Source organism: Poecilia formosa, unplaced genomic scaffold (assembly GCF_000485575.1).
Source record: "Poecilia formosa unplaced genomic scaffold, Poecilia_formosa-5.1.2 Scaffold0, whole genome shotgun sequence".
Lineage (NCBI taxonomy): Eukaryota > Metazoa > Chordata > Actinopteri > Cyprinodontiformes > Poeciliidae > Poecilia > Poecilia formosa.
In genome coordinates, this window is record NW_006799939.1 from 6,368,560 (window position 1) to 6,381,122 (window position 12,563).

The 12,563-nt window shown below is 42.8% G+C and overlaps 1 protein-coding gene across 1 annotated transcript; it reads left to right on the forward strand.

Annotated features, from left to right (window-relative positions):
- The first annotated feature begins 486 nt into the window (after window positions 1-486).
- tpbg (trophoblast glycoprotein) lies at window positions 487-2,893 on the forward strand. Its single transcript, XM_016679792.1, has one exon. It carries the CDS (start codon window positions 1,181-1,183, stop codon window positions 2,273-2,275), a length of 1,095 nt encoding a protein of 364 aa, XP_016535278.1. The 5' UTR covers window positions 487-1,180; the 3' UTR covers window positions 2,276-2,893.
- The last annotated feature ends 9,670 nt before the right edge of the window (window positions 2,894-12,563 follow it).

Here is a 12,563-nt window from a genome sequence, read left to right on the forward strand (position 1 = left end):
AATTTTATTTTTTTTCTGTTTTATTTTTTCCAAGTATGTAAGTTGTACTTCAGCCATATTAAGATAGGATCAAAGTTTTCATCTCACTTATATTAGCCATTGAAATATTGCTTTTTGTTTTTATTTTTTTGTTATCTGGCCCCAAGAAATACTACCCCCGCCCCAACCCCCCACCACTATGTGTGTGTACAAGAAGATTTAATAAGTTATGTTTATTTTCTTTCATTCCAGACTTTTGTTTTTTTTAGGTTGGCTGAACTGTGTTTATAAAATAATCAAATAATTTTGATGTTTTAACCAGTTTTTACAAAGTACTTGTTTTTTGTTTTCTAAATCTGTTTTCCCCACCCAACTGTTACAGCCTAGAACCCAAGAGGGTTTATATGAATCCTCAAAAGTAACAGTATCGGTGTGAATCAGAAGATTAATGTTTTAATAACAGGCCTTTGGCTTCTTGGTTCCTTCGGGGGCCTCTTCGGGTTTATTTATTAGGGTTTTCTGTCGAGCTCCACAAACCGTTTCTGTCCCTTTAAACCTGAGCGGTTTTCCACAAAAATGAAAACGTGAAGGGATAACACTGTGGAGACTTGTTAGAAAGTACACTTTGGGTGTTGGGGTTTAATAAAAGCCCCATTCTTTCTCCACCCCTCCTGTCGGGGGAGTAATGGTACGCTCCCTCCTTGTGATGTACTGCTCCCTCCTGCTGCTGGGCGGTCAGAAAGCTGGAAGTACACTTGGTAGAGAGAGACAGCGAGAGATACGTTGCACCTCTGTCTGGGAGAAAAGTGGCTTTGTCTGGAAACCCGCTGCCAGAGTGACGTTTTTGGACCGTCTTTCTTTCTGCGTTTGACTTCATTTCTCCCGCTTCCCCAGAGCCTGAAGGATCCTCGCGCAGCTTTAAAGACGGAGGGAAAAAAAGCAGATGTTTGTGAAAACTGTCGAAAAGGTGCGCAGAAGTTTCTTGAAAATGTAGCCTCTTCTAATACAGGAGTTTTTGTAACCCCCCACTCACTCCCCTCTTCCACGCGGCCTGTTACATGGAGGTGTTACAGGAAGCTGTTTTTAATCGGATTAAGGAGAAAAACTCTGATGAAAAACTTTGTTCCAGACGGAAAGACGAAGCGGTGGCTTGTTGAAAAGCTGTTTTTTTTACCCTCCCTGATTTGTGCGCCTCCCAAAAATGCGCCCTGGGAGACCTCACAAGTCCGGTATGACGCGCCTGCTGCTCCTCCTCGCGCTCGCCTTGTCCTGCCGCTGCTGTCCGGACAAATGCCTGTGCACTTCAGAAACTGTGAAATGCCAAAACCAGGGCTTGGTCAAGATTCCACCTTCCTTACCGGCCAAGACCAAATCCCTGTTCGTCACGGGAAACAGAATCGCTGAAATAAACGATTCCTCTTTCCCAACCCGTCTGGAAAACCTGGCAGAAATGTATCTGAGTGGCAATGAGATGGAGGATGTGCTTGCAGGGGCATTCAAAAACTTGCCAAACCTTGTACAGCTGGACTTGAGTAACAACATAATCCAGAATTTCAGCGAGAGCGCTTTCCCTGATGATAGTAAACTGCAGTTCCTCAACCTCAGCAGGTCGCTTAACAATTACACCACCCTTGATTTCTTTGTCCATGCAAACCTTCCCAACCTCACCTCCCTGGACCTGTCCAACAATGACCTGCTCTTTCTGCCGGATGGCATGTTCAAGGGCCTCCCCAGCTTGACCACCTTGAACCTCCGCAACAGCTCCCTCATCATGTTCCAGAGCGTGGATGAGAACGAGACTCTGCTGGCGCTGCGTCACCTCGACCTGAGGGACAACCACCTGAAGAATCTGCCCGCCGCCACGATGGTGGACTTCGGCCTCCGCCTTGACCTTCGCGTCCAGCTGGCGGGGAACCCCTGGCGGTGCAACTGTTTCATCAGCGACCTGTTGGCGTGGCTGAAGAACTCCACCCAGGTGGTGGACGCGCGTGAGCTGACATGCGCTGATCCCGAGGCTGTGAGGCACCGGCCCCTTCTGCAGGTGCAGCAGTCCCAGCTGAAGTGCTCGAGCGACATGGAGGGGGTCCTGGAGACGTCGTATGTCTTCCTGGGCCTGGTGCTGGCCCTCATCGGGGTCATATTCCTGCTGGTGCTCTACTTGAACAGAAAGGGCATCAAGCGATGGATGTACAACATCCGGGACGCCTGCAGGGACCACATGGAGGGGTACCACTACCGGTATGAGATCAACTCTGACCCGCGCTTGGCAAACCTGAGCATCAACTCGGACGTGTGAGGGTGGGCAAAAGGGTGGGAGGGGATTAGTGGGGGGGGCACTGTCATGGACTCGGCAATTAAATGACTCAATGCTGTTCAACTTTTGCATGAAAGTCTTCCTTCTTTTGCCCCCCACCCCGCAAACCCCAAAACACAGCACAACGATGCCATTCAGATGCTGCATCCGTCAACGCTTTCGATCGACCTCTGCCGCATGTCCAGCCCAAATGTTTGGCGGCCGTCATGCCAACTGCGTTTTTTTTTTTTTTTTCCTGTGTTGCGTTGCATGGACGATGAATCAAGGCAATTTTTTTTTTTTTTGAGGAAACCTCCTGCAATTGTCTTTTTACTTGCCTACAAGGACAACTGAATGGAGTGCTGCAACTTTTAAGTGAACACCACCTGTCAATTGCGTCCTTGACGATGGGACTCTTGCGGCAGAGAGATGTTATGCTGCTTGAGTTTGTCCTTTTTTTGGGATGTAAAGATGTCATATGCAGTGCAGACTATGCCTTTTTCTGGACTGATTATAATACACATAGCATAGTATATGGATTTTGTAGATTTATGTGATTGCTGTTTATTTTGTTTGTTTTTTTCCTGTAAGGATATTTAGCTAAATAAAAAAAAGCATCTGGATTGCTGGTACATGTGTGAAATGAAGGCCTTTAATCGGCAGCCCTTAAAAAGAATGTGAGGCTTTGAAGCAGGATTTCAGTTGGTGGTGGGGCGGAGGGGTGGGTGCAGTTCATTCCTGAGGGACGAATCACATGCCAAGTGCCAAATCTCGGCACCCCTTTTCACCAAACTGTCAACAAGTTCAACGATGGGTGAAAAATGTGTGACACTCTCATCTCCACGGTAACAGTTTTAGGTGTGATCTTCATTAACGAGCAAGTTGAAGCTCCTCCAGTGCATTTACAGACCGAACAGAGGATCCGCTCTCCTCTGGAGGAATGTAAATGAGCTGCTACCTGGATGTGCATAGGTGACGAGAGTAGCCAGCTGTTATCTCCCGTTCAATTTGCTCCCTGCTGGGAGAATCTAATAAGAAAGAAAAAAAAGATCATCGCTATCCCTTCAGGATAATGTATATAACAACCAAGCTGCTGCAAAATTGCACGCTCCACAGATAACCTGGTTTTAGTCATTGAGTGCCAGCGTGTAATTTCAAAGTGCTCGGTTACAGAGAAAGGTGGGAGGGGCGGGGGAGGAAAGTGTGTGGTGTTCTGTGGGTCATGCAAATGAAGGCAAAACCGAAGTCGAGGTTCTCCAGGGGGCCCACACTGTGGTTGTAATAAAATGAGCTCAAGCCGCTTGGCTTTTTCACGTCGCTCTGTTTTAGGGGGAAGAGTGGAGTGGGGGAAAAAGTCTCCTATTAGTGCTTCCAACCAACTGTCAGAGGCTGTTCTTTTCATGCTGTCCAGTGTAGTGGGGATTAATAATTAATGCGTGGTATTCCTTTGAAGGCCGGACCATGCGTGCTGCTGTCTAAGCAGTCCAAATTAATGATGTTTGTTGTACATCTGTGAACTTTCCTCTGCCTTTTCCGGTGAGGGCACGGAAAATAATAATTGCCGTCCTTTCCCTTCTCCCGTTTTCTCTCCTGTCACAAACCCACAGCGTCCCTTACGACTGCGGCCACACAGCGCCCGCAGCGGCGTGGGATGTGCCAGATCTCCCTACTCTGTTGGCAACATCTGTGTGCCGCCAGCACAATCTGACGTTGTTTGCACGTCTGTGTGCTTTCGCGGGGATGCAGTGTAAGCTTTTTTTTTTCTGTACCCAATTTTTTTTCAATGGGTACGAACAGAGGCGGCCAAAGATTATTTGAGGCCCCAAGGAATGGTTTGATTTGAGGGCCCCATGACTAGGTAAGCCCACCAGAATCTATAATGCTGAAACCTTCTTTAAATTGTCCAAACTTGGTGGTTTGCACATTTTATTGTAACAATTTAACTTATGACATGGAATGTGATTCACTTCTCCTGAATAGCAAAAAACTAGCTGTGGATTGTAATTTTCATTTAAGCTAAACAATTTCATGAATTGAAATTTAAGCTAAACAATTTCATCACTTGAAATTGTTTAGTTTAGCTTGAAATGAATAGTCTTAAATGTAACAGGTTACTTAATATAATTAATTTGTACATTATCTGATTTTTTTCATCACATTATGCTCTTATTTATTTTGGTTCTGATTCTTATTTGGAATCACTTGTATATGTGACTCTTATAAAATATGAAATATCAAAGATAATCAGCTGTGATCAACTTCAGGTAGATTACATTTATTGAACTCATAACCACATTTCTTTAAAGCAAAATATAGAGAAATATTTAAAATTGCCGGTTGTCAAACACAAAACATCTCCTCGGTCGTTACAAATTGTAGATTAGATCATCAACTTATTTCCAGTATGAAACAATTAAATAAGAAGAAGAGGCAGAAGGGAAAAAAAATAACATGTGACTCTAAATTATAAGTTTGACCCTTTTTTAAATCAAAATTGGAAAAATCCGACTGAAATCTTATTTGGCTTAGAGGAGAATAGTTCTCTTGGACAAAAAGAAACAACTGCCAGACAACACAGTCGATTCCAAATTGCTTAATGACATCCACAGTGTGATTGGTCGGTACTGTCTATTCACAAACCTTTGAAATAAAGCTAAAGGAAAGCAAATTTTTGAATCAAGCTAGAAATGTGAAGTTTTGAAATAATGTGCTGGATTGGTGGTGCTACTCAGCAGCTTAGAGTGCGGATACCTTGGACCGGCTTACTGTTCCCGACATTAAAAAAGAGAAATGCTTTCTGTCCGACATGCTGACTCTGCTGGTGGCAACGCTTCGTCGTCTTTCCGAAAAAGGCGGAGCTTCGGGAGGGAATCTGCTATCATTCCTCTCTACCTTTTCCTCTGCCTGTTTAATCTGAGCTGTTCAACAATCCCAAGACAAAAGGGCGGTTACAGTTACATGGTTACGCCGCTTCGCCTCATTATGGATTTTTAATTGTAGCGGGCACATTTTGAAAATGTATGGCCCCTCACATTGCTCACGTTATTATTCCCCAAAGCGAGGCCTCCTGCACCTCTTCGTCCCAGGAGGGACGTGGAGGCTGTGTGGCTGCTCCCCCAGCCGCATGTTTCCACAGAGACAGCCAGCGAGGAGGCCTTCTCTTCATCACCTGCTCCGACCGCACAGTCATATTAACAAGTGATTTTCACCCGGCCACTCCTCGAGCCACGCTTGGCAGAGCAGGTATAATTACAGGGAGAGAGAAAAGAGGTGAGAGAATGAATGGCTGAGTGATTGGGTGGTGGGAGAAGTGGGGGGAAGTAAAATAAATGAGCGCAGGGAGAGCTCTGTGTTCTTCCGGCTCCATCAGCCGACTCCTTCTGCTCCTCTTAGCACAAGTCCCCAAACAGCTTGGATGTCTAAATAGCCGAGCTATAGTTGAGTCACGGTGTCAGCCGAGGTCCAGGGAGGAGGCGGAGGGTCTCGGTCAGCTCCTCAGCTGTTGGGGTCAGCGCCTAATAAAGGCTGGAGATTTCTAGACATGAGCAGGACCGACGTAGGTTCGGGTGGGTTTGCAGACGGACACCGACCGGGAGACGCTGGACTCTGTCCATTTGTTGCCTCTTGTCTTAACGTTAATAATAGCTACATGATGAAATAGCTTTGGATGGATGTCTGCAGGAGAATTCTGTCATCAGAGCGCATACAGATGAATATCAGTTATATAAAGGATGATTGATACAAAATAATGGAAGCACCTTATTACTTCCATTATCCTGTTTTCAGATTACTAAAAGTGATCTAAAAACAAAATATATAACATAATGGTTTTCCAAAAGAGAACAGCAGCAAGTGTTCATATTCAAAAAGATCAATTGTATTTATGTAATTTATGATTCAAAGAAGTGGGTCATGAAACATGAGCATAAAAATTAAACCATGATGAAAAAGACACTTGAATTTATTCAAATACTTGAATTTTACAGACAAATTACAACAAGTAATATTTTAAAATATGCTAAAGGAAATGTATATTCAAATGCAAATGTCTTCCCTGTTATTACTGCCATGAACAAATAGAATAATTAATGTAGTTCTAAAATTTTTACCTATTGTGATTTGAATTTTCACATAGACTTAAATTTGTTCAATTTAAGTCAGAATCAGCCTCTACTGTCATTGTACAATAAACAAACAACATAAGACATGGGTAGATCGGTGTCTGAGGATATTTTAATATTAGTTAGTATAGTTAATATTATTACAATATAGAGTAACAAGAATTACAAGCTGGTTGATTAGTCAGGCTATCTGCTCTAGCTTAGCCTGCAGTCAGCTGCTTAACCGACATTACACTTTTAGCTTGCTTACTGTAGTTAGCAGTCAGCAGTTACCTTAGTAACCAGTCTTTTACCTTCCACACTGTGACACCTGTATGTGTTACTCACAGCTGAAAATATCACCAAACAAGCACGTTCGTTTAGATTTATATTACACTTCTTTCAGCAACAACAGTCAGGGAGGCGCGCTGCTGAGTTACTCTGCTTCATACACCCTAGAGAGAGAGAGAAAAAAGAAAAAACAAAAATTGTCACTATGGCACGTTCTCCGACGTCACCCTAAAAGGACATTAAATAATAAAAAACATTATGATCTTAAATCCTATCAGGTACCACTACCCTCTTATTGCATTAAGCAATAAGAAAAAAATATCTCCTCCAGAGGTAAAAACCTTGAAATGAAACTTGTTTTAACATGTAGTTAAAATGTCCTGGATATGTAAATCTGACTCATAATCCGCTCTAGATTATTTGCATCCAAGCATGAGTCTGTGAGCAACATCATACAGATAAAGGCCAGCCCATCACATTGCAATGGAGCTTTTCACACATATGTCTCTTGAGGCCAAAAGGTAGCAAATAGGTTCTGGTTCTGTAATTACCAACAGCATACAGCAGAGGTTCCCAAACTGTGGGGCGCCCCACCTAACGGGGGGCGCCATGCCATTGCAGGGGGGGTACGGGAAGCCGTCTGGATTAAAAGAAAAACAAAACATGAACGCTGTATGTGCTGGGTTTTTACCTTAGAATGGCCAACTCTCTGTTATTCCTCTGTCAATTTGATACAGTAGGGGCTTCCACACTTCCCATATCTGTGTCTTCTGTCACTTTTATCAGCAGTTAAAACTGTTTAATCCGTTGTTAACATGTCGTAACCTGTTTTTCCGAGCCGCCTTTAAACGCAACATGAGTGCTACGACGCTCGCGCTGGGTTTACACCTGTACGGCAATGAAGGAGACCTGCTGCTGCTGTACAGAGCTACACGGGTGTATTAGGATCACGGCAGCAAACCAGCAAAACGCAAAGAATTTTTCACAGTTTTCCCCCCAAACTAACCGACTGAGTTGAGTAAAGCTGTTGGATGCAGGTAATGTTAGCTACAAGATGACTAGCTAATATCAATACAGTATCTTAAGCTTAACAAGTAGCCTGTAGGGTACCGATGTTGTAGTCTATGTTCAGCTACATACATTAATTTTGCCCCCAAAAAAGTCGATTCCCCATTCTCCCCCTCCACCCGTACTTGGAGACATGGAGTTTCTAAGATCTCCATGGAGTTTCTAAGATCTCCATGTCTTACACATGCGTCGTTTTAACCAGACAGCCATTTGTAATCCATGAGGGGGGTGCAGAAAATATTTCGAAACCACTGGGGGGGCGCAAAAGAAAAAGTTTGGGAACCACTAGCACTGGCATACAGTATCTTAACAGCTTGATGATGTAAAATAGTTTTTTTTTTTTTTTCAGTATTGTCACACTTAAAGTTTTAAACCAAATGTAGCTAGTGATAATATCAAACGAAACCAGATTTTGAAATGCAATCTTAAAACAGACTCATAATTCTCACCTTCTGACGTTTAATAGAAATAAACCCTTTCTGTTTTAGCTCAGTTACGGTCTCTAAAATTATTTATGTTTGCTAAATGCCGGAATAAATAGAGAAAAATAAAAAACAAACTCCTATAGGGTTAAGAACAAGGCATTGAAATGGACTCTGAAGCGCACTGACTTTGTTCCTACATTACCATACAACTTATTTGGCAGTATGTTTCAAGTCATTGTCCATTTGGAAGATCCACTTGTGCCCAAATTTTTAACATCCTGAGTGATTTCTTGAGATGTTGCGCCAATAGTTTTTAACCAGACATATTGTCTTATTTTATGAAGTGCACCAGTCCCTGCTGCAGCAAAACACACACAACATGATGCTGCAAACCTCCATACTTGTTATTTAGAGGTGGGCAGAGTACCCAAAAATTGTACTCAAGTAAGCGTACATAGCTCTACTTCAATCTGGAGAGACTCAGACAGAGAAAGAAAGCGATTAAAAAAGTTTAATGACAAATAAACATTAAAGTCCTTTGGACATCGAGCTGGGACTTTGATAAGTTCGATAAACATCCCTGATGCTTCATAGGAATGTAATCCCCCCAGGGCCTATACTGGTGGCGGAGGTCGAAGAAGGATGTGGCCTGAAGAGCCGGGAGCTGAAGGTGGAGATGGGGCGGAGGTGGGTTGATCACAGCTCCATGGCCTCCATGGAGGAGGCCATGGAGCTTGATCGATGATTGGCCATGGCGTGGCTTGATCCAGCGCCGATAGGTCCAGGGTGATGAGAGGGAGGCGCTGATTGATGAGGCAGGTGAGGCTAGAGAGTCTAGAGAGTCTTCTGTATTGAATTTGCGCCAAAGCCTCATTTCCACATATTTTTACTCAAGTAAAAGTAAAAAGTTGTTGTCCAAGAAATTACTCGAGTAAGAGTGTAAAAGTGTTTGATAAAAAGGCTACAGTAAGCAACTAAACACATCAAAAATCAGACAGACTAAAATATAAAGTTATGTAGAAATGTTGATATTTTAAAGACCAAAATGGGAATAATTCATGCAGATAACATAATTACAAAAATAAAATCTGGAAAAATTACTGACTTTCCAAATCAGTTTCTTTCAATGTAAAATCTTTGAAGCTTCAGCTTCAAAGATTGGAGCTGTAACTGGTGCCTGACTGGTGAATCTTTGGTTAAAATGTGCTTGCAATGTATTCAGTGAAGTTACAGTGGGTAGAGGATCCAGAAATTTTACTCAAGTAAGAGCAGTGATACTTCATAGTAATATTACATAGAAAAAAAAGGCAACCAAAAGAAAAAAAACCCCAAAAAGAAAATTCCCCCCCCAAAGTGTTACTTAATTAAATATAGCTAGTTACTATCTAATTCTGATGGCGTTCTCATGTTTACAATCTTTTTCTTTCAATGGAAAAAGGGTGTGTGTCTTTTTACACAATTAACCTTAATAACATCTCTATAAAGTAGCATTTACATTTCTTTTTACTTCATTGTGTGGCCACTGTTTTTCTACGTTAAAGGACAGAGATAAGTTCAAATATTTGTTCTATAAATCTTTAAAATACTCATATTTTCCAGAGTCCCTTTGCCTCTGTTCTTCTAAGAGCTTCAACTAGCACATCTTTAGACGTTTCTGCTACGTGTGATGCAATTGTCAGTCTTTCTTTCTTACAAATCAACTTGCCTTTGCATTTCTGCATCCCTGTCTCAAACATCAGCCACCACCGCTTCTTCTGAAGACCCTCCCTCCCCCCGTTTTCTTCATGCAGCTAACTGAAACTTGCTTGAGTCTCTTAGCCCCAGCGAGACGCGAATCACATCCATCTCACGGAACGGGGCCGCAGCCAATTATGTTACTATCTGTCATGTAATCTGTGGCTTTAGCACTCCCATGAGACCCCGAGTCTCTCTCTCTCTTTCTCTCCTCGCTCTGACTTCAGTTGTCCTTTCAGACAAGTGGCATACCAGCCGGAGGAGAAGTTCTGCCTTCAGGAAGAGAGCAAAAAAGACAAAAAAAATATCTCTTTCCTTGTTATTGTCAGGCCATAAGCTTTTCTGAGGCACTTGAGATGGATGAGTAATAAAACCAGCAGGGTGGAGATGATTGCGGTGGCACCCTGGGTGGACACAATTGGAACTTTACCAACATAGAGGACTGGCATTGGTCCTCTATGTTGGACCAATGCCAGCTGAAAGTATTAAATGTGGTCACTTTAAAACACAGTCATTAAAATCCCTCCCTCCTGTAGCCTGTGGCCCACACCGTGGGGGTAAAGGGTGATGGGGGACTGTTCTCTTGCTCACGGCCGTGTTTGCAGAGCCACATTTAATATGCCAGTGTACTTTCACCGTGTTGAGAGACAGACTGCCAGGTTATCGGATTGCCAGAGTGCCGTAATTACATTCACCACACCGCACTGGTCTGCTGCTCCACAAACACCTGGCGAGCTGCCCCGGCGGCTGACCTTTCCCTTTGAAAAAACTCGTGCTATGTAAATGGAAGTCTTGTGTGGCAAGAGAGTCTCCCGGCTCTCATGGGACAAACGGCAATCGTGTGAGATCTTCACGTGCACGCCGGGCTTTGACTCCTTGACATATGGATGGAAATCACCCGAGCCCTACGTCTCCCCAATTTCTCCCAATAGATTCCCCAAGGTCAGTAGGGAACCCTCAAGAACACAGAATGTGGATCCTGAATACCAGTCCTAGGGAAAGTCAATCCATGTCTGCCTGGGCACGTTTTTTTTTTTTTCCTAAAGTGGGTTGTTGGTTTCAAACATATTTCTAGGAAGATCATTCCTAGAAATATTTTCACTCAATAATTACAGGTAGTAGCTGCATTTCCATTACAAATGTGTGCAAAACTTTGTCAATATTTCACTAATGTAAAAAAAAAAAAACAATTTCGCAATTGTGTTTCCATCAAATAAGAAGTAATTGAAATCACACGTGAATACATTTAGTTCACGCAAGAAGTCATTAAAAAATACGCTGCATCATCTTCCTCCTACCACTTCCTGTCGTCGTCTTCTCTTCCGCCAGTAGTAACATCCTGTTGTTGATCAAATGACTTGTGTGATACAAAAAAAAGTGTCTCCATAGCAGTTTAGCAAAACGCACTAATTTCGATAGGACTAAAAAAACCCACCTTATACTAGCTCTACTTTTTAGCGAAAAACTTGTTTTTTTTATTGAAATTGTCTCGTTTCCATTAAACAAATCTAAGTGCTGTAATGTTTTTGTTGTTTGGCTCTAATGGCCTTTATTTGATAGTTAATTGACAGGACAGTGGGTAATGAGAGAAGAGGGAAGACATGCAGCAAAGGTCGCCAAGGCCAGGAATCAAACCTGTGACAGCTGCGTCAAGGACTAAGGCCTCCATATGTGGGTTGTGCTTAACCCCTGCGCCACCACAGCACACCCAAAGTGTTGTAATGTTTTATTGCAATTATATGATCAATAGAAATGTAGGGAGAGTCTGTCTCTCCTCCTGAGTGGCACAGAAGATGGAGAAAACCCATCAAAGTTTATTGTAAGGTACTTGAAATAATACAACTTACTAAATATTGCTTCGAAGGAGTATTCCAAGTGTTATCGTAGTAATACAAAATATCACTATGATATCAGTTGCGCAATTTGACAATGACAAAATACATTTGCTTAATGGAAATCTGCTTATTTGAAAAAAAAAATCTGTCTTTGATAAAAGGTATTAGCTCTAAAGTGAAGTGTTTTTAGCCATATCAATATCGGTTTATTTTGCAAGTGATTAGCAACCAGATGTTGCCACTGGCGCAAACCACAAACAAGAAGACGACAGAAAGTAGTTGGAGAATCATGGCTTAGCATGTTTTTTAACGTCTTATCACATGAACAAATGTATTCACTTGTGATTTTAATTGTGTTTCTTTTTAAATGGAAGGACCACAAATACTAAAATGGTGCCCTTTCGACATCAGCGGAGCATCAACTAAGTTTATTGCACATTTGCAAAGGAAATGCAGAGTGATATGAAATGTGTTAAATTTATGGCACAACACTCAAGTAATTCTTAGGAAGGTGATGGGCTTAGCCGGAGGTCCGGTCCCAAACCGAACTCTTCTCAGGGTTTCCCTACATTTTGGGCCGTCTCTGGCTGCATGTGCATCGCCTTCCGTAATGCGGATTTATGATTTATGACACACGAGCGCGCCATGGCTCAACAGGAGGCAGGGCGTCCACGCCGCGCTTAATGAACGAGCGGCTGCCTACACGAAGACGGATCTGAGCTGACAGCAGCCCAGCCTCAGCGCCGTGGCATCTGCCGCACGGGCTGCAGGGAAAGCAACAGGAAAAATGCAGAGGTGAAGAGATGTCAGACAGTTCAACGGAGATAAAAAAGGATAT